Source organism: Lycorma delicatula, chromosome 12 (genome assembly GCF_047948215.1).
Source record: "Lycorma delicatula isolate Av1 chromosome 12, ASM4794821v1, whole genome shotgun sequence".
In the NCBI taxonomy this organism is placed as follows: Eukaryota; Metazoa; Arthropoda; class Insecta; order Hemiptera; family Fulgoridae; genus Lycorma; species Lycorma delicatula.
The window spans coordinates 8,961,422-8,985,845 of record NC_134466.1 but is presented as its reverse complement, the minus strand read 5'-3'; the positions used below and the strand labels follow the sequence as shown (position 1 = coordinate 8,985,845).

The window sequence follows — 24,424 nt, the reverse complement described above, 5'->3', positions numbered from 1 at the left end:
CAGAATATATATTTTTTGTTAATTAGCAATATTTTTAGATCTAACTTTACCTATTGTACTAATGTTATTAAAATTACTCTTATTATTTAAAGTATTAAAAATAAAAATAGACTTACAAATTGCATTCAAAGAGCAGAATATTCATGGAAAATAAATATCACTTATTTAAGGCTTTACGTTTTTATATTTTTTTCACGTTTAGCCATTTTGCAGATATATCTATTTCATTAGAAAATATAAAATTATTTATGTTAACTTAAAAACATATTTTGAAAAATTAAAAAAAATAGAGTTAAGATTACCGTTATCAACACAGTAACTTGTAAATAATTTTTTCAGCAGTAAAATACTGAAAAATAAAATTTAACAAACGTACCTACCTCAAAACAATCTATTTTTTCGGTATAAGATTATTAATTACAGTGATTTACTGTAGGCCACTTTTGTAACTGTGAAAAATATTAAATGACTGTCATTTCAATTAGGGTTATTATAGCCTGAAGTTTTTTGTCAAAATTTTTGTTTTTCCTTTACCCTTTAGAATAATATGTCGTAACCCTATTCTTTTCATTTAAAACTTTTAACTTTGTCTTTCCTACCGTGGGGATTTGGAATATGGTTTTTTCATATCAATAAATAAATTGTTTTAGATAAGAACATTTTTTTTTAAACTTCATTCTTTTTTATATTTAACAGTTCCGGTTCCCATTTTAAAAATTTATATAAAATTTTGCAAAACTTACTGAGATGGTAAACACTCCTACATATATTCAAATTATTTAAGATATATATTTAATTTTATCGTTCTGCTGAAACAGAGATGTTTGCAAAAGAACTAACTGTAAAAAAAGAGAAAAAATAAGCAGTAAGTAAATGGTAATTAATTTTTATAAATTATATAAAAGTATTTAATTTCCATAGAGCATTGTTATTTACACATTTGCCGTACATTTTTTTATAAAAAATAACCGTTTATTTTAAAAATAGTGTGAAGTTTGAAGTATATAGGTATTACATACGTAAAATAAATGAATTCGTTAAAAAATTAATTTTTATTAGTTTTTTATGCAGAGAAAGTATAGGAAACCTTAATTAACTTTTCTACAGTTAAACATATAAAACTGAAATTTAGCAGATGCTGCTACCTCAAAACATTTTGGTATAAAACTATTCTGCAGGGAGTGGATACAACTTAAAAATTTTAAATGGAATGATAATAAATCAGTTGTGATGTATTATTTTAAAGAGCATTGAAAAACAAAAATGTTTACAACAAAACCTTCAGGTTACAACAACTGTAACCAAGATGTTAAACATTTAATATTTTTCACAATTAGTAATCTCATACAAAAGAAAAGAAAAAGATCCTTTTGAATTAGAATCGTTTGATAAATTTTATATTTTTTATTGGGTATTTTTGAGAATTATTTAAAATGTTTAGTAAACTAATACTGAAACTACAAATGAAATAAATATTAAATGGCTGCTACATTTGTTAGGGTTGATGTAGTTTAATTTTTTTTACACTAGATTTTTTTTTTTTTGTTTTCATTGTCCTTTAAAATGTTTTGTCACAATCCTACCATTTCCATTTAAAAATTTTTGAGTTGCCCTTCTTCCAAGGCGCTTGGGGGTGTGGTCATCTAATATAAAAAAACATTATTTAACTAAGAAAATTTGTTAAATTTCATTTTTCTATATTTAACTATTGAAAACTTTACACACACACACACACACACACACACACACACACACACACACACACATATATATATATATATATATAAACAATTTATTTTTTTCTATTTTTTTATCTTGTTATAAATGGAGTACAATGTGTGACTATTAAATAATAAAACTGATACAGTAATTTACCTTTATTTATATGTATCCTCTTCAATACAGACCCCATTCACAATAATACATTGATGAAGTCTTGTTTACGGAACAGATCAACTTGTTCTAAGTTATCTTCTTTACTATATTAACTGACTCAAAACAAATTTCTGTAAGCACAGATTCCACATTAGAAAAAAGAAAGGTCACATGATGCTAAATCTGAAAATATGGGAATGTTCCAAAATAGTAAAGTGTTTGTAAGCCTGCTTCATAGAAAGTGATTTGTGAATAGATGCATTATCCTGATAAAAAATAAAAACATTTTTCCACAGTTCTTGTCATTTTTTTTTATTCTTTTTCTTAAGTTTGTTAAAACTTCTTTATAATAGTCTATTTATTGTGAGGCTTTCTGAAATCCATTCTTCCAAAATTACATCCTTGACATCAAAGAACACAATGAGTATGGCTTTGAATTTGGATTCGCTTTGACAAGTTTCTTTTATTCTTGGTATCCAATTGCTGCAGTATATCGATCCAAAATGCTTGTGGCATTCATTTTACCTTGATATAAAATCCCTGGGAACCATCTCATCGCAAACCTTTTCCTATTGAAATCCTCTCACAAACCTTTTTTACAGTGTTTTATTTATGGCTTCATATCATTCAGGCTAGTTATTGGTTTCAGCCGAGCTGGTGGTCTTCTCAAACAGACCGGCTACTTTTTCAACATTTTCTTTGGTTCTTAAAAAGAAAAGTATCTAGAGCATTTATCTTCTATGTTCTGATCCTTTGCCGTATCTTTTGTGCCGCTAGATGAGACATCTAGTTTTCCCTGTAAGTCTTGGTAATCATTTGAAAACATTCTGTCAACTTTTAAATTTACGATTATTCTGGCAACTTCTTAATGACTGTAATGTGACTCACAATTATTTGAATGGCTGAGAGTATTTATGTTTATAACATAGGTCTAAACATTTTTAATGTAAATTCAGAAACATCTGAAGTCTCTGTCAAAGAGCTGCAATCAGTTCTCATTGTTTTCTCTAAGAGGTGAAAACATAGTATTGTTGTTTAATAGATAAATCTTGTATTTTCAGATTTTGTTTTCACATTCATATTAAACTGTAACTTAAGTATATCCTCTAAAATTATTGAAATTTTTCTTAAATTTTTTTTCTTTATAAATAAATTGTTTTATTCATAAGTTGTTTAAATTTAAATTTGTTATACCTTTTTTTTATTCTATTAAAATTATTGGGTTGTCGACAATCTTAAGCGTTTGTTAATTTTTTTTTAAATATTTTTTATATGAGTATTTTATGTTTATTAAAAACTAAATGTTCTTAATTAATTAATTTTAAAATTTCAATTTTTTTTAGATTCTAATGTATTTGGAAAATTACATTATAAAAAAGGTTTCTTAAAAGATAACTTATAAAAAATATTTAGATTAACAGGTAGTGTTGATATTGAAACTCTTGAGCGTATTCATCACCAGGTTACTTTCCAAGTAGATGCTATTTTTACCAATGTTGTATGCATTTATAAAAAAAAAATAATAAGTATTACACTGACTTAAGTCGGTGTTTCTAAGCGATCAGAGAGTTTACCTGTACATAATATTTGATCACCGACTTATTCATTAAATCCACCACCCTGTTTTTTTTTTATCATTCAGTCCTGCATTTAAATAATTACTTTTTATCGCCAAAGGTATTCAGAAAATCATTTAATTGTTTTTCATCATTAGTTGTGTTGACATAAAATTACAAAATTGAATAATATGTATCGTCCCAAAACCGTTATTTTACGTTTAAAAACTGGAATGAAAACTGTAGACTTATTGACGTAAATTATTATTTTTACAGAAACATTAATTTATATGATATTTGAAAACTTTTTTATATAAGTTAATGATAATTTTTTGTAAGTTAAATCACATAAACAATATTGTCATGGTAAGTGTTTAAAAAATGTTGCTAGAAAATATTTTAGCATATATGTTTATAAATGTAAACCTTTATTGCTATAAGCTATACTAAATAAATATTAATGAACAGTGATTTGAATTATTTGTACAATTATTAAGTATACATATACACTATTTTTTAAATTATTTTTTCCATATTATTATATATATTAATATTTTACATATATATGTACTATGAAACTATTCTTATACAATATTTATGATTTAGTTGGATACAGTGGCGGCTCGTAGCTAAAATTAGTGGGGGTGCTGTTTCAGAAAATCCTTTTCTGGGCCTTTTCAAGGCCACGGTTAAAGATTTCTGTAAAATAAAAGAAAAAAAAATGAATGAAATAGAATAGCTGGAAGCAGGATAATAATCTAATTCTACACTTTATCACATTAAAGAATATGGTACATGGTTTTTAAGCACAATGTGCTTAAAAGCCATATTCGGTTTAACCAAATAAATAATAAAGTATCATACAGATAATAGTTTTTAGTATTATTAGATAATAACTTAAAAAAATGTCCACTTAAAAGCAATGATGCTTAATTTAAATTTCTATGTACACAGAAACAAATACATAATTACTTTTTACTAATTACCTTCTCTTTCACTCTTCCAGCTTGTTTTTGGACAGATTTGGCAATTAAAGATCCCTTGTTTTCCGCCATCTTCTGATCACTACTGAAAAAACAGCTAAACCGCTTTCATATTTCTTCCACCGACTAAACTAGAAAATGGAACAAACAAGAAACATTCCATACACATGTGCAAAGTAAAAAAAAAACTACCTTCCACCAGTATAGCAGGGTTGGCACTGTGGGAGTGACAGTGCTCTCTTTCCCTTACAGCCTCGTGTGCAGCTTCCTTTGTACACAACAGCCAAACACCACACCGCTAGAACTGTGAAGCACACAGTTCTATACAAAGATTTTTGTATCTTTTTCATAAACTGGGGGATGGCTACTAACATTAAGCTTAAGGATTATATATTGTACAAGTATAAAGAAAGAATTAAATAAAAAAGGACTCATTATATTAAATGTTGTTGTTGATCAAGTGGAAATAGGGGTGCTGCAGTTCCACAGTACTTATATGCGAGCTGCCACTGGTTGGATACATCCATATGCAACTCTATATCAGGGATAAACGAGGTTATTTGTTAAAAAACAAATTTGAATTATTTTCTTAAAGAAAAAGATAAGCAATTTTTATTGAGACATATATTTAACCCGGTCTGTCTGTATCATTTAATTAGTAATATACTTCTTTATTATGTGTACAAATGCTCTTATCCCTGAGGAACTGTGGAAAAACAGATGTCTATTGCCTGGAAGGGATCAGGTCATTTTGTCTTTTACTGTAGTCCTTCAGAGGATAGCTTATTTTTTCATTCCGCTTTCTTTGATTCCCTTCTTTTATTTTGTATCCTATCATTATGCATTTGTCATAGTTTCATGCAGAAGATGTTCTTGGTGCCATTTGATGAGGACTACTTGTAGGCTTATTAGGAGGCACCATTTACCGTCCTTAATGGCCGAAATGCCAGTCAAATGAAGCCAAATTATATAGCCTTGATTGAAAATAAAACAGAAATAATATTTTTGGTATAGTCTAGGGAAGTAAATTAACCTGACTAATGTTAGTCCTTTCATCATTAATGAACCGCTTTCTACTATTCTCCTTTTCCTTGGAAGGAAGGGATATACCATAATTTCTTCCTCAAATTGGTTTCTAATTCCATCTGAAGTACCATATTAAACCTTATAGTGGTGGTTAGGACAGACATGTCTTTAATAGAACTAAGTGGAGAAGTAATTCTATTGGTGAGATTATCCTTGATGAATCCAATTTCCTGTTAATTTTCTTATTGGGTGTGAATTAAAAATAACGTTAACATATCTGCTGAATTTTACCGATTAATTATATGAATATTATTAAATGAACCATTATATATATAAATTATTGTATTACATGGTTCATTTTTGTAAATTATGTTAACATATTTGTACAGAAACAATTAATTATTAATAAAAGATGGTAGAATGTGAACTTTTGTCTAATTGGATTCAGCAGACTTTCTTCTTTGACAATAATTCAGTAATTTTAAACTATCAGAATAATTGTACTTGTTTATGGCACAATGAATCCACCTTTTGATATATAATTTCAAAAATTGGTTCAGCTGTTAGGCATTTCAAGGAATAAAGTAAAGTATATGTACACAATGCATTTTTTTCTGTTAATGTTTTTTTTGGCAACAACAGCGCAACAAAGCTATTAATTAAAAATTTAGAGCTGTGCCTGAATTAACTCACTTCTATGAATTTTTTAACATCACTAGATTTTAAAAATATACGTATATATTTCAAATGTAGACTTTGAACAACAACCTGAACTAATTATAATAAATATAAACATTTTAAAACTAATTTTATAACTTCAATCACTGGTACTGTTGTTACAACTGCAATTGATGTTATTGCTGACGATTTTTTTTTTTTTTACTAAGGCATATATGTATGACTCTAAATAAATTAAATATGATGTACTATCAACGAACAAACATCATACCCCTGGAATATATTAAACTGCTCCAATCATATATTGTTCATAAAGATGCAATTATATTTATTTTATAAATAAAGATACAATTAACGTTTCCTCCATAATAACATAAAATCAATATTTGCTGACCGTCATACGGATACAAATAATAAATCCACTGACATTATAAAAAAAATCCAACATAACTTTCCTGGCTTTGTCCGATTTTTATTTTAAATATTAATGACTTATGCAGTATGCATAATAAATTTCAACAAATCTTTTAATGAAATTATAGCTGTGTCTCTCCTTAACCCAAAATAACTGTCATTAATAAAATAATATCAGTTGATTCTAATATGAAAATAGCAACACCAGTCACTCAATATGATCGCAGGAATGACTGAAAGCATTATGAAACAGTTTTAAAATCTTTAAATTTATTGAGGTTAGTTCGGTTTTTATTTTAAAAAGTTTACATATTCTTATTTACTCCTTTGTCAGTCAAACCCTAGTAGTTTTTGGCCTCATCAACAAGCTGTCTCCATCTTCTTTTCATCTCATCCATCTCAGCAGCCACTTTTCTTGTGTCTGCCTTCACCTGATCTAACTATTTCAAACGGAGTCTTCCCAGGGGCCAATTGGCCATTTTGTCCATATGTTTTTAACCTAGCCATCTTAATCTTCTACTTTTAATCAGCACGATTATGACTGGGTCCCTGTACTTGTTCTTTTATCTCTTTGTTATGATTGATTTTCCAGCTACCTCTTTTTCTAGTTCATCCATATACATTCCTTAACATTTTATTTTCAAAGGTAATTAGCTTTCTTTCTTTCAGCTGCTTTAATTAATGTACACATTTCACACCCGTACAGTATTACAGTTTGGTTTAATGATTTATACATTCTTATCTTCGTATTTTTTGACAATATTTTGTTGTTCAGTAGTTTTGTCACTCCCCCTCAGTTCTCTCTGCTTGCCACGGCCTGCTTGGCTTGTATCTCACTTTCTCTTTTGTTGTCTCTTGGTATTGTTAACCTTAAGTATTTAAATTCATTTGTTATTTCTAATTTCTATTCGCCGACTTCCAAAAAGGAATTTTCCTGCTTCGGCATTCTCATAACTAATCTGTAGCCCTATTTTTCCTGCTTCATTCATTGCCATTTCTTCCTCATTTTTCCTGCTATGACAGCAATATCATCAGCAAAGACCAGGACATTTATCTTTTCTCCTATATTTGTTCCTCATAGAGCTCCTTCTGCCGTTCTAATAATTTTCTTTGGAATATTATATCGTTTTATTTGTTTCCAAATTTCTCATCTTATGATACTGTCGTATGCTTTTTTAAAATCCACACCGTCATTAATCTGCCTTGCATAAATTCAGCTTGGTGACCTCTAATCATTTTTACGCATGTACTTTTATACTTTCAAGTAAAACTTTTGATAGTATTTTGTAAGTTGTATTCAGGAGTGATATCCCTCGAAAATTTGTGGAATCTAGTTTGTTCTCTTGTTTTGAGTAGTGATATTATAGTTGCTTCCTTCCATTCTTCTGACAGCATTCCGCTCTCCACTTTAATAATGTGTTCATAATTGCCTTTGCATAGTGGCTCCTCCATTTTTTAACAATTCCATTGGTATTGCATCCTCTTCAGGTGCTTTCCCATTCTTAAAGTGTATCTGTTACTTCCTCAAATGTTGATTTTGGTTTGTCAAGGATCATCTTCCTCTATTTCCTACTCCTCCATTTCCTCTGGTGTGCTATCACCATTTAGTAAATTTCTAAAATTCCATATGTTCAAAACTTTTCCTGGTTCATTTGTTGTTGCCCCATTCATCCTTTATTTCAAACGCTCTTGGTTGGTATCCTTTCTTAAAAAAACCTAACTGTTCTGCAAAAGTCTTTATTATTGTGTTTGGTGCAGTTCTCCTCTGCTACCTGTGGTTTCTTTTTGATATACCTTTTTCTGTTCTTAGTGTTTTATTCACTTTTCTATTATATACCTGCCTTATATACTTGTTTTGTTTCTTATATTTGAACTGTTGGCTTTCTTTTTTGTTTTTTTTTCCTTCTGATGACCATTCTTATCTGCCATGACAACCATTTTTTATCTGCATTCTTCACTGAACCAGTGACTTCTTGGGTATTTCTTGTTTGCCACTTCCTTCACAGCTGCCTTGATATTATTCCAATTTTTCTCTATTTCATCCCTCTTATCCCTGACTCCTTCACCTGTATTTTCAACATCTGATAATGCAAAATGGTTTTATATTTCAATTCTGAATTCATATATTTTATCTTCCTCAAAGCTTATTCTTTACTGCCTTCTTTTCTTTTTTTTTTCTAGTTTCAGACTCTGTCTAAGGTTTAGTTAAAACCAGGTAATGGTCTCTCTGCACCCTTAGACAAAGTCTAGCACTGCACTTTCATTTATCTTGTCAATCAGGGTGTGGTCTATTTTATTACTTATATCTTCATCCAGTGATGTCCATGTTTTTTTATGGATGTCCTTCTAAGTGAATTTTGTGTTTGCAATGTAAAAATTCAAGACACAAAACTTAAGTCTTACACCATTATTATTTGTGTAGCTGTGTAAAATTTTTTTTGCCGGCTACAACCTTCCAGATATTTTTTCTCTCAATTTTAGCATTAGCATCCCCAAGCAGTAGCTTTATGTCATAGTTTGGTAAATTTTTGACCACCGCTAGTCGGGCATAAAAGGATTCTTTGTCTTCGACATTGCTCTCTTCTGTAGGAGTATAGAAACTTATTATTGACAAGTTTTTGAATCTCACTTTAAGTCTAATCACACACACTCTCACGCTTAAAGCTTCAAAATTTATCTCAAATTTCTTATCGCTTTATTTACTGCAAACGCTACTCGAGCATAGTGTTTGCCATCCTAACAGCCACTATAGTACATTTGGTAACTTTTGGTGTTTATTTTGCCACAGAATGGCCATTTGGTCTCTTGTATCACTACTAGCTCCATTTCATATGATTCTAACTCTTTACTAATTATATCTACTTTTATCAGCACTGCAAGGGTTCTAACGTTCCATGTTCGTAATCTTATCAGTTTGTTTTTTATCCTGGTTCTTTTACTTAAATTCCTGTCTAGTTCTGAGGCTTGCTGATTTTTCATAAAAGATGTTCTTTTTCCGGGGTAAGGTTGTTAGTCCTTCACCCAACCTCCTGACCTGGAAGACCAGTCCATAGCAATCTCCAATGGCAGTTTCAGGTAGTCTGGTTTTAGCCTACCTCATCAGCACCAAGCCTGCTGAAGAAGCGTTTCCCATCCTGCACTATGGGAAAGTGCCAGAACCATCCTTAACAACAGCTTCACTTCTGTCATCATTAGTTCTCAGGCAGTTCAGTGACTTCCATTACTTGTAGAGGAGGAATCTCTACTCTGTGTTGCCCATTTGCAGGACTTGAAAAAGTTTACAATTTTAAACATATTTCATGATGTAAAAACAGTTACAATTTTTTTATTGTTAATAATGTTTGTGTGTTTTATGTTAGTTTAATTAATATATATGTATTATATTTTGTATTGATGTACTCTGTTTTGCCTTTTAGATGTAGTATTTGATATTTGAATTAATTTTTTTGTATTCTGCCTACTTAGCTATGTATGTTTTGGCTACATAGAGATGCTTTGGCAGAATAATTTTATTGTTGCATTTATTTTTTCATTGTTATTGCTTTCCTTTATTTCCTATTTATCCTTTAATATATTTGTTTACTATTTATAATATTTTGAGTTCATATTGGTTTTTTTTTATTTACGCATACTTATTAATAACCATTTTTTAATGATTTATAAAATAATTACACTTTTAAAGAAGTTATTTCGGCTTATGGTCATTAAACAAGTGTACTGTAGTGTAATAAACCTTTATATTTCATTAAGCTTAATTTTTTCAACATATAAATCAAAATAAAACTATAAAGAAAAAGATAAAATTTATACCTTTTTATTATGACATTTAAAATACATGTATAAAATATTACCTTAGATTTAGATTTTTTTTGTTGGAGGCTACTCATTTGATACTTCAACAACTAGTTTTTTTTTCAAATCACTAACCTGTGATAGGAAACAAGGTCTTTATCCTGCTGAATCACAATAAAGAAGCCAAGTTATTAGAAGTACATGACATATATAACAAGGAAAACTCCTGACAAAATTTCTACTGTTACCTATTGGATAGAGATAAAATAAAGAGTTAGATTTCAATCTGGATAAATTGAATTGAAAGCCTATATTTATTTTCTTTTGTGTAATTACATGTATTAGACTCACCCAGGACAAAGAACCATTTTTCTTTTGTATTTTCAAGACTCATGCTATAACTTTTCTCTGATAATTATCAGAGAAAAATTTGTCAAAAAGTTCATTATTAATTAGAAACCGTTGCCGACATAACAAATTTTGATGAAAAAAGCTTTTTGAATATAAAACTCATCATCTAGTACTCCCTGTTGGTAATTTATGAATCATAAAATACATAACTTATGAGGTTCTGATTGATAATAAAATTATATATGAAGTTTTTACTGACAATCAAAAGTTTTTTATTTGCATTAATACTGCCTCCATCCTATGATTTAGCTTAATGATTTACATATTAAAATCTTTAAAAACTATTTTGTGAAATTTAATAAGATAATGTTGAAATTAATCAATCTATTTTAAGTTTTGACGTTACAGATATTAAAATAAATTAATCACGTGTCTGCTCCATTCGTTTGAATTTAATCACAGCCATATGATTACAATTTATGATTGTACAATCTTTGTTAAAAAAAAGAAAAGGCAGCTTTATTACTGTATTTTAATAAATTTCTGAATTATTTAAAATAGAATTAATCCAAAAAATTTTAAAATGAATAACTCTTGAGCGTGATTTATGTTTTATTATAAAAATACGCTATAGAATAGGAATAAAAAAAAATTCCAGAATTTCTTATAACTCGTTCAACACCTATATAAATATGTGCTCAAATAATTCTAATTAACACCTGAATTGTGAATTATTTTGTAAATATTTAATTGTATTTAGTATCATCGTGTATTTTTTTTTTTTTTTGCTTGATGGGTTAATTCACTACAGAAGCCTAAAAGAAAATTTTAATTAATTATTTCAAATATAAACTCTACATAAAGAAACTAAATATAAAAAAATAACTACAAAATATTAAAGCATAATAAGTTGCTTTCTCATAAGTCAAATTACTGTGTTGAATTACATGTAAACACTGTAATATCTTGTTCAACATAGGTAGATATAAGTAACTTATATTTTTATCAGTGTTGTACATCAATAAATATAAAACAAGAACAGTTTAAACATTTTGATTTTATTACTTATTGGTTTTCATGATTCGTATTTATGGGTGCTGTAAACGTAAATCCATTCTTACTGTCTGCAATATTAATGTAGGAATGATACAGTATAGTTTCTACAAATACAGATACAACAGTTTTTAAAAGCTGTCGACCACATTTTGTTTCAGTAATAGTAAATAAAAAATTTACTAAATTATTTTTTAGCATTTGCAGTTACAGCACAATTATTACCCGCTAATTCTAAACTTCATTGCTACCAGTTATTCAGTAATCAGTTAATTAATTATAATACCGCTTCAGACATCAGAAAAAAAAATATTATGAAAATTACTTTAATATTATTTTTATCTATCCGTTTACCAAATATCCATTAATAATCCCATTTTATGTATTTATTATTTACTTGACCTTAAACCTTTCTTTATAACCGTATATAACGAGCTTACTAGTTCCACTGGCATGAGGGGACTGGTCTCTGGAGTTATTTACAGTCGATCTTACGATTCATTCAGTCGTCCGATTGATAGATAGATCAATTGATCGATCATTCACTCGATCAAAACATGAGTCGTCATCATCAAACTGTAGAGTTTCATCAAGACTTTCTCTACTCAATGCCAGGGGTTTTAAGGTAAGCTACACCTCCTTACCCTAACCCTCCTTTTTATATATACTCCTTGTAGTTGAATTTTATGTATATAAATATATATATACTTTTTGTAGATTTTTGAATTATTTTATAAATTAGTAATTATGAGTAATAGTTAATGCATAAGTAGAGATTCAATTTTAAATTGTGTTGTAATTAATTTAGTAATTCCAATAGAATTTAGAGTTGGTAATTCCTTAAGAATATTTTTTTGTAAATATACATATATATAAAAAATAACTAAACTTTTTCCTAATTACTGCAATAAAAGTTGACAAAAAATTGGGTGTAATTAAAAAAAATTAGAGCGATTGACTTTTTTGTTTAATATATACAGTTATATTTATTTATCGTGACACTGGAGAACACTGTTGAAGTGTTAACTGAACTTTACTGTGCAAATTAATTAACAAAGTAACAAAGAACTCTTTTTCAAAAAACTATGCTTTTATTCATTCTATGCCTTTATATACACTGATAAATACATGTACTAGTATGAAATATGCCCTTCTTTAGCAGAAATGACCTTTTGAAGATGTTTTGTCACTGACTCCACTATCTTAGTGAAGATATTATATTCGCATATTCTTGACTTCATCATCATGGAACCACACCTTTATAGTGGTAGTTATCATGCATTTTCTTGTCATATAGTCTATCTTATCCAAATGTTTCTTCAAAATATTCCACAAGTTCTCAATGGGATTTAAGTCTGATAAATTTCCAGGCCAATCAAGCACATTTATTTGATTTTTCAGCATGAAGGTCTTGACCGACTTTGAATTATGAAAAAGGGCCAAGTCATGTTGAAATGTCCCGTCAAAAATTTGCATGAATGGAAAAATCCTATGCCATAATATTTCTATACGCTCGGTTGAATTCATCATACCTTTATCAGGAACTAAGCTTCCAGTGCCATTTGTCATGAAAAAACTCCAAAACATTTGTTACAGAGAGTGTTCTACAGTTTGTTTGCTCAGGTCTCAAAGGTTCACTGTCACCTCATCTCGCAACATTTGCTTTGTAACCCTGCACAAATAAATGAGTCTCATCACTAAAATTTACCTTCTTCCTGTCATCAGCAGTCTGTGATTTATATTTTTGGACCCATGCTAAACGTTTTTTCTTCATTTTAGGCGTTAAAAATTGTTTTTTCATTGATCTTCTTGCCTTCCGGCCAACTTCCAGAAGCCTATGGCATACAGTTGAATTACTAGCATCAAAACTAGTTGCCGGTAGATCTCTTTTAAGGTCTGAGCTTGTTTTCCTTGGATTAATTTTACTATTTTTTATTAGAATTTTATCAGTTCTTGGTATAGTTTTCCTGTTTGTGCCTACATTTTCTTTTCCTTTTTTGGAGACCATGATCAGATTCTTTGAATGTTGTCAGAATTCTTGATACGCTTGATTTGCCTACATCAACTGCAGAAGCGATATCTCTTGACGTCATAGAAGTGTGATCTTTAAGGCAATAATTCTTACACCTTTCCTCAGAGTAATATCCATTTTTAAACACACAAAAGCAATACGTAAACTAACATCCACCTGCCACACTCAAATGCTTACAGCTAAAGCTAAGGTGACTACTTTCACTTTAAAACCGGTCAAACCGCTTTCTTATTGTCAAGGTCAAGCAGATACACCATCTCAATGCAGATAAAACCGGATTAAGGCTGTTTCATATATAACTGGCAATGGCAATCGCATAACAATTTAGAGAAAAAATAGCTTGTCCCAATTAATTTACACAGTATAGTAGACTGATAGAGGAGAAGACAGAGTAAAATGCAGTTATTTAGAAATTTCGTCAAAACTATTGATTTTAGGAGATGAAAAATATAAGATTTTCTTTTCAAAAAACAAAATTTCTAGAAATTATTCTTTTTTACATTTTTATAATGAGAAATAACCGATATTTTTACCGTGTTCTTCACCTAATATTTAGTATGCTGACCTTTCTTTTAGAATTCCCCAAAATAAAAATTGTAGTAAATAAGCAAAATCAAATATTTATTTATTTTTTCCTAATCAGTACTTTGCAATCTGTTCAACTAGTGAACAATAAGCAACCCCCCCCCCCAACCACAGCCCCATGTGATGAAGATGAAATAAATGAGATGTAGTCTTGCACAAACTCAGGCTGACCATTACTGAGACATGTGGTTAATTGGACCCCAACCACCAATGTATACCCTGGTATCCACTGTCTAGTATTCAAATCCGTATAAAAGCAATTAGTTTTTACTAGGATTTGAACCTAAGAATCTTCTACTTCAAAAATCAGCTATTAAACAATTGGTTTGTGACAAGTTAACCATTAGATCGGCCCAGTGGGCTAAAAACCAATATGGCAAACAGAAAAGTTAATGGCCTTTAATTACTTTTTTTATTCAATATCTATTTTTAATAGTTTTATTTAAAAAATAAGTCTCGCTCTTTTCTTTTAAAACAATTAATTAATATTTTTAACAAAGTATGGTATCCTTAATAAAACATTGAAAAATTAAATTTAACAAGTACTCCCATCTCCAAATGATTAATGTTTTAGTATGAGACCAACATCTATCCATTCAAACACCGCAAAGTGGAGGGGCAACTCAAAAGTAAGTTTTAAATAGAAAGGGTAGAATTGTGATATATATATTTTTAAATTATTATCTTAACCAAAATTGCAATCATTTAATTTTTTTATTACTTGTTTTAAAAATGGTACTTCTTAAATAACTGTTCATTAAAAAACACAAAAAAAATAAAACTTAGCATTACTTCTACTTTGAAATGACCTATTTTTCAATTTGAGAGCACTGTTTGAGGGTACGTCACTTTTGATATTAGTTGTGAAAGAGATTAAATGCCCACTATTCTAGTTAGAATTATCATAGCCTTAAGTTTTCATGTCAAAGTTTTTCAGTGACCTTTAAAATGACATATATCATAACCCTACTCTTTCTTTTTAAAATTTTTGAGTTCCCATACCATACCATGGGTTGCTCTCATACTAAAAATTAGACCGTTTCAAAGTAGGAGACTTTACTAAATTTCATGTTTCTACATTTTAGAATATCTAAGGTTACTTTGTTAACAAAATACATGTAAAAAAAAAGAAAAAAGAGAATATTTTACTTTATATGATAACCAGCATTCATATATTATTAGTATGAGTTTAACCAGTATGTTATACCTTTTCATATTTATAGTTGCAATTGATTATTTATTGATTTTAAATCTGTATAAATTGGAGTGAAATCGCATGAATTTTTTTTAAATTTAAAATTAATAAATATAAATTAATTTTACAATATTTTTATACAAAATGTTATTTTTCATGTATAAGTGACAAACTCTTTATCTCTGCTTTGATTGTCAATAGGTGCATGCCGATTATAAAATAATAAATATTATAATAATAATAATAATAAATAAAAAGTTAAAAAAATATTTTCATTTATGAAGATTCTACAACTATTTAAATGCTACAGAAATCCAGTTTTCCATTGTAAATTTTGAATTTTGTTATCCATGATTAACTGTTTTTTAAAACTGTTCTTTACTCTAGTTAATTTTTCATTTTCTTTTATTAAAAAAAAAATAATAAATAATTAAAATACTTATTTTTTTTCAAAAATAAGTATTTAAAAGTAAGTTTTCAAAAGAAGAATGTTGATTTGATTTGTTGATCTCTATAGCAAACTGTAAAATATCTATTTCATCTGGAAAGTTTTGGATTCATATTTCAAATCAGGTGGCTTAATATTATCCTTAGGTTAAATACTACAAAATTAATTTTTTATTTAAAAAAATATGCATTAGCCTGTAGGTATCAGAAACTGTTTGCTCTTCTCGATTCTCTCTTTTTTATACTTTCTACTAATTCACCTAGCACAATTTCAATTAAACATTCTTCACTAGCGTCCCTGCCAATTATAAGTAGTTTTCCTATTCTGAATTGTTTGACTAAGCTTCTACTCTTGTTCTCATTTACACTCCTCTAATTTAATTATCACTGATCTTTTCATTATTTTCTACAATTTTTCTTTATCATGTTTCCTATTCATACAGAAATACACGTATTTCAGATATAATTTCATCTTAAAACATAAAAATCATTTAATTTTATTAAACGTTTGATTCTATATTTCTGTTTGTTTGGAGCTATAACACATAAATAAAAACAAAGAATCTGTCAAGCATTCATGATATCACCTGAAATACTACCCGCTCAAAAGGAGTAACTTTGAATCAATTCAAATCCGTAGGTCTGTTTGTTTACCGTTTGATAAGTTCAAAATATAAAATTCAACCAAATTATATATCAAGAACAATTGAATTGTATATTGAGTAAACCGTAATCTATACTAATATAAAAAAATGGGATTTTATTTAAATACCTTCATATTTACTGAATATATTTGTCCAGGTGTAACCTGATTAAGCCAGTTTTACCTTATTTTATGGATTTTCCTAATTCCTTTTTGTGAATACAGTGGAAATTATATCAGTTACTACCTTTGCTCCCTATATAGCAAAATAATATTATCTTCTAGCGAAGTGGCAAGGCAGCCAAGGGATTCTTACTATTACATGTAACTGTTAAGTGTATCAATAGTTGAAAGACTTAAAATATTCATATTTAGTTACATGTTTGAAAAATGTACAAAATAACTCTAATGAATCTATTTTCTTTATTCCTTAAATAGGTATATATATGTAATGTATGTGTGTTTTGAATAATTTGAATAAATATTATTGAATGAGCCTCATAATGGAGTAATAAAACAAAATTCACCATTTGAAAGTCATTTTTTTTATTATTAGAAAATCTTAAGAATCGATTATTAACTGTTATAATTATAACTGAGGGGGAATTCTTGTATTATATCGGCATCTTTGGAAAAGAAAAAGAGTTTTAGATTTTTTGAATGCGTATATTATGTAAATAAAAGGGGAGAAGTTATGGTATTTCTTATAAGGAAGAGGAGGGCCAAAATAATTTAAAAAAAACTGCATAATTAGTACTTAAATGGCTCCTTTAAAGATTAAAACATTATCTTTAAAACATTAAAGATTAAAAAATTATCATTATTTTTAATTGTTATTATCATCATTGAAATAATAATAAACAAGTAAAATTTAAAAAAAATAATAAATAATTTTTTTATTAGATTTTGAGTACGATAACTACTGTTATTTACCAAAGATTTATAATGTAAAGTAAATAAAATCGAAGTAACAGATTGAAATTTCTGTTGGTATTATACTAAATTAAAAAGTTTTGTACTGTTCATAAACTGTCTGATGGTTAATAATTACATTTTTTTTCTTCTAAATGTGTACGTTGCAATCTGTTCAACTAATGAGCAATAAGCAACCCCCCACCCTATGGCTCAATGGGGTAAGGATGATGTGTATGACGTAAATGAGTGTAGTGTTTGTAAGACTCAGGACAACCATTCCTGAGACATGTGGTTAATTGAACCCCAACCACCAAAATACACCGTTATCCACTGTCTAGTTTTCAAATCTGTATAAAAGCAATTAACTTTTACTAGGATTTGAACCTCAGAACCTTCTTCGACTTTGAAAATCAGCTGTTAAACAACTGATTTGCGACTACAAGTTAACCAGTAGACCAACCCAGTGGTCTATATAATTTTATATATAATAATATGGATTAAAAATTTATAAATGTGGAAAACTTTTCTTAATTAAAAATTAAAAAAAAAAAAAAATATTTTTTAAAATATTAAAAATAATTAAGATATTTAGTAAAATACTATATTTTAACAAAAAATTAATTAAAAATAAATTACTGTTCTCCATGGTGGAGTGATAACATCTTGGCCTTTCGTCCTAGGGTCCCAGATTCAAATCCTAGTCAGGCGTGGAATATTTCATACACTACAAAATTCCATTTACATATACAAGCTTCAAAACTTCTGTGGTGAATTAATTCATCAAACAAAAAAGAAAAAAAAATCAAAACTGTTTTTGTTTTTTTTATTATTATAAATTATAATAATTAAAGTTCAAAAAATTAAATAATTGAAAGAAATATCAAAATTAATTTTTTGTTTTGTTACTCTATTTATTTTTTATTATATAACTTTTTTTTATTTAAGTTAAAATAAAAATTAATTTATTTTGTTTAATTATGATTGTTTAGCTTCACAAAGCAGCACAGTGAGTAGCGTAAGTCAGCAATCAAGTCGAAGAGCTGAAGAATCAGCACAAGGTCAACGTGCTGCATTTGGTCGTCAAGGTTCAACAACTGGTAGTATTACTGGAGGAGAAGATACTGAAGATACTATGAAAAATCTACGTAAAACATTTGCTGGTATATTTGGTGATATGTAAACACTATACAATAATTTATTATTATTATTATTATTATCGTGTTTATTATTGTTAATAATATTATTCACTGCAAAACTCTCCATTATTATAAATAATAAACTGAATATAAATATATATTATACTCACGTAAATAGTAGTCGCTTAGATTTCATTATTCTCTGCATATATGCTGTTGTTAATTAATGCATTATTTTTTACTATTACATCTCTTATGGTCTTAATCATATTTTTTTGATGAACAGAGCAGGTCAAACAATAACAATTAAACCTAATAATGAACTGTACTTCTGAATGTCTTTGCTATATAAATTAAAAATTAAAAAATATAATTGAAAGTTGTTCTTTGCTTTATAATAAGGGTTGTTGGCCACCCATCTTATGTAATTACATAAATATTAGTTTTTATTATTTTTGGGGGATTAGGGATTTCTTTAATCAATTTTAAGTTTGATGAAAACAAAATTGGTTTTGATTTATTGATAATAATTTTTTTTTAAATTTTAAATAAAAATAAATTACATATTTATTTATACAAAGGTAGAAGTTGAACAACAATGTAATTTTTACACACAGTAATCTTCTTTTTCGATGCACTTGGTCCAGTGATCCACAAATTTGCATATTCCCACAAAGAAGTTTTTAGGTTGATCTTACGATCATTTGTGCACTGCTTCTCACACTTCTTTCTTCATAGAAAATCAGCAACCTCGTAAAGCATTTTTGCTTTATGAGGTGTTTTTTCAAGTGATGAAGTGTGGGCAGTAGGCAGGGTATTTCAACACATTGATACCCAAAAAAAAAAAAAAATGTTTTCAATGATCTCGCTGGTCGACTATGAGTGTGCATTGACATGTAACAACACCACTTTCTTTGACAGTAGGTCTCAGCATTTGATTCAAATTGCTGATTGATGACCAGTAAATGTAGTGCAAATCTTGCATTGTTGATGATAATTCTGTGGTTTGCCAGTACAATTTCTTGAACTGGCTGAATCTTCCCTCACCAGTGAGAAAAGTTGGTAGGTGTCATGCAGCCTCTTTGTGAATCAAGCTTGTCCGGTCATTTTTCTTCTCAGTTCTCTCTTGGAGTGAATTGAGAAGAAAATTCTCGAATTTCACTCGTACAAACTACTATATGATAAAGATACTACATGGATCTCCATATCTACATACAATATAATATAGAGACAAACTGTCTCCATATTATATTGTAAGCTTCCAATGAATTTCAGCTTTTGGCACACCTCCCAATCAGAGAAATCGGATCGCTGATCTTTGTTCTTCTGTGGTGCATACTACTTGTGGAGCAGACAAGGTTATACTGAAACAGAAACAAAAAAGATTACTTTAACAAGGTTAAAATTTTGATAAAATGACTGCAGTAGTCATCAACTATGCATGTATGCACAAAATATAAACCTAAAAGGTGTGTTAAGCTGAATGTGCTTGTAATTTTTGACTCGCCTGTTTACATAATAGATTAATTTTTTTTTATTTAAAAAGGATGAGTTTAAAAACGATTTTATAGTTTTTAAAAAGGTCTAATTAAAAAAGTATATACTTATAAACATAAATTACATTTTAACAGTTGTTTTTTTTATTATACATTCATACATAAATTAAAAATATAACAACATATTTATACAAATGTATACTTTATTTAATTCTATTATGTTAATTTATTCTTTTTCTTTAATTTAAGATTTTTACTCTTACCTTTTTTCAAAGTGAAATTTTCTTTATTTCGTGTATATTTATACATGTTAGTAACTATTATACATATTTATAAATATATGTATGTATGCTTTTAAAATTATTTGGTCTTTCATAAAGTAATATATAACTAACGTAATAAAAATAACATTTATGATAATAATTAAATTAACATAGATATTCTAGTAATTTTTAGTATAGATAACTGAAAATGTAGCTGAATTTAGGTATTTATTTATATATACATGATGTATGATGTTTCTAGTCCAGTTGATATATGTGTTAATGAATAAAAATAATAATTTAACTATAATGTGTATTAAATCAATATTCAATATTACACTTAAATTATGTATGTAGGTGTGATTTGTATGCTTGTATATTTGTAATTTATGAATCGCTGAATGATATTTATGTTATAAATAAAAAATTATTATACGTATATTTAAATCTAATTATTTGATGCACAATAATATTTGTTAATTATGTTATTTATATGTTTTTTTATTGTTAAAAATAACTTCATAAAAAAAAATCAATTTTTCCATAAATTTTCATTACAATAATAATTATATTTTAATATAATATACCCAATAATTACTGAAATTTATTGTTATAATTATTACAGTAATAACAACTTGATAAAGTATATATACTGAGTATTCATTTTAAGTGCGACACCATTGAGATGTCATAAACATTGAAGAACTTTAAAAGAACTTCCTCAATTTTGTAGTACATTAAAAATCAATTTTTATAACATTTTGAAACATAACACATAATTCTAATACCCTTTTATCCAATCGTTAAGAAGTTATTATTTATCATCTCCATTTATATTTAACAACAATAATTATTGTAAGGCACATTTTTCAAGGATGGTTGTGAATCTATTTTCTTAAATTTTAATTATGTAATAATTAAATTATTTTTTTAGTATATAGTATTACCGTCAGTGGTAGCATCTTGACCTTTTATTCGGAGGCCCTGGATCCGAATCCCAGTGAGGCATGGCATTTTTCATACGCTACAAAAATTGCATTTCATATTCCTATGCACAAGTTTTGAGCTTCTGTAGTGAATTCCATCAAGCAAAAAAAAAATAAAAGATTTTTTGGTAATATCTTTTTATTGACTAAAATAATGGTTGTTTGGTACTTTCTGATTAAATGGAGGCCACCTGTTTTCAGAAGGAAGAATGATGGAAAAATTCCTTATTCATAATTTTTATATAAGTTTTCTAGTTTATAAGATCCAGTGGTGGCATACTTAAAATAAACACTGTGTATATCATTTTTTTTTTTTACATGAATTTTTATTTTTTTTAATTTACTATGTTTACTAGGATATGTGACACTTGATGTTGGTGGCTAGAATCTGAAATCTGTTTTTATACATTTTTAAGTAATTTTAAAAAAGTTAATCAAGTTTATGATTAAAAAAAGAAAACAAAAAAGTTAGTGTATTATCCTCACCGCTTCTTCCTTGAAGATTTTTTTTTATTTTAAAAGATATTATAATAGATAATTTGTAAACTGATATCTTTAGACTATAGATATCTAATTTTGATTTTTATCGCTCAGTAAAAATTCATTAAAATTTCAGGGGAACTATATAGTGGAAATTTGATTGTAATTTGGGTGATGATAACAGGAAGGCATTTTTTGCCTTCAATTATCTGAACTAAGATGACGGAAGAAGTTCAGGGATGAGTACCCCTGATTGATTTTTCCTTGGGGTTACGGTTGCAATTAAAGCAGGCAATTTTAATTAATATAACTTTTATATTTAAATTCTTATTATCAATGTTCAACTTATTAATAAAACATAAGTAGTGAAATTTTATTGATCCAGAATAGTGATTGTGCCATTATTAACCTTGTTTTCACCTTTATAAAGTTAGAAAATGTACTTAATTTTGTAATGGAGTGTACACATTTTTTTAAATGTTAAAGTATTCAGAAATTTATAACCGATATTAATTGGTAAAATTGCCGTTCTATTCCAGTTTTACCATTACTGTTGAAAAGAAAACTCAAAATGAATAACTATTTGTTTATTGATTGCATATCATATCAGAAGATGTGCAAAAAGGGCTGATATAAATCTTAAATTAATCCTGGAAAAATGTAAAAATGAAAATCTCTTACTTTTTTTAAATTGTCTGACATGGGACAATTGTTAATGTTGAATGTAACTACATCATTTGCTGGTGATAATTTTATCATGCATAGATTGTCAATGGCAGATGCTGTTCCTTGAGGTACTAAATATTACACTAACAAGGGTTTTTTTTTAATTATCTTTTTTTTTAATGATGGCATCAACCTGATTAGGCCATTATCCAAATCATAAATTGCATTATAAATCTACGGTTTGATAATAAGTCACACATGTGTGTGCGCACATGCACACACACACATACACACAGAATATAAATTAAAACTTATAATTAAATAAAAAGTTACTGCACAAAGTTGAGCAGCGTAGTATAATTATGTAACACAAATATCACAATTGGAATTTTATCACAATTATCAATCTGACAATGCTGTGGAGTATTCCATTTCCGGTGGTGGTTAGTATTAGCGGCAGTATTTTTTCCATGTTTTAAGTGGTTTATATTTTTATATGAATTTAATTATTTTTAATTTTTTTAGTTCTGTGTGGTTTTTAAAATATTTCTCTTCTGGTGATTTTTCATCTCATTTTTTGGGGGTTTTAATTAATCGATTCTGCTTGATTTGAGTATTTCATTTCACCTGTTTCTTCTTTGGTTCATTCTTCAACTTTAGTTACTTCTGGTATTTATTTAATTTAATTAATATTTTCTTTATTTTTGCAGTACCTATTATTTAATAGTTATTTTTTTGATTACTATAATTTTATTGGGGTTTGCTGCTTGTGTTGAGAACAATTTAAAGAAAGTTATTGCATTTTCTACTTTAAGACAATTTTTGTTTTAGGATTTATGTTTTTTGTTCTTTGTTTTGGTTCTTTGCTTCTTTGTTTTCTTCATTTATTAATAATACTATTTTTAAGTCCCTTTTTTTTATGTTCTGAATTTTTTTATTTATTTTGTTTTTGTAATCAGGATGTTTGTTTTACGGGTGGAATAATTAAGCACTATCCTTGTGCAAGTATAATGTTTTTTTAAATTTATTTATGTGGTTTTCCTTTTTGTGGAGATGCTATTTTTATATGACGTAAATATTTTTTTGTGTTTAACTTTTGTTCAAAGATTTGTGTTTATTTTTTCTGATTTTTTCCTTATATTAGTTTTTTTTTCAGTAATTATGTAAATGTTTCTCTTTTTTTATTGAATCTATTTTGTGTTTTTGGGGGGGTCATTTATTTTTTTGTTGAGGATGATTAAAAAACAAAAGAATAATTTTAGATTTAAAATTATTCCTTTGTTTGTTTTTTTATTTCTTTTTATATATCTTTTTATGATAATGTATCATTTGAATTTTTAACAAATTTTACCACACACACAAATAAAACTAAGTATTTATGTTTTAAAGAACGCTATTCATGAAAATCCTTGTTTAAGCATTTCTCTAAAGAGAGTTAAAAACTTCTGTTTCATTAAGGAAATTCATGAGATCAGTGACATTTTCTTTCCCATTTCCTAGGATTGCTCACAAATTTTTTGGCATTACTAGTTTTTTTCACTGTTTTTCATATGTAGCACACTCATTAATGAATGTCTGATCATGATTGTAGCGTAACAGTCAGCTCTTGATCTTTTCTACCAAGATAATTAATACATAGGTATAAGGTTGGTGTTTTCAGTCCTCAGTATCGAGGATCTTTTTAGTATTATCTTACCGTCCATTTAAATAAAAAATCCTTAACAGTATTTAATTTTGTTGTTACATTTCTCCATATCATATTTCATACTTCTCTTCTTGCCGTGTAATAACCTGGAATATAGTAACTGTTGCCTATGTGAGAGATTCAGATGTATAACAGTCTAACATAACA

At 27.8% G+C, this 24,424-nt stretch overlaps 1 protein-coding gene across 1 annotated transcript in view; it reads left to right on the top strand.

The window, feature by feature from the left end:
- Positions 1-18,786, top strand: part of Syn (synapsin) — a 72,023-nt gene extending 53,237 nt beyond the window's left edge. Inside the window, exon 10 of the mRNA XM_075380370.1 lies at positions 18,535-18,786. Coding sequence (XP_075236485.1) covers positions 18,535-18,725 — 191 coding nt within the window. The 3' untranslated portion in view covers positions 18,726-18,786. The remainder of the gene's footprint in view (positions 1-18,534) is intronic.
- Positions 18,787-24,424: the final 5,638 nt, after the last annotated feature.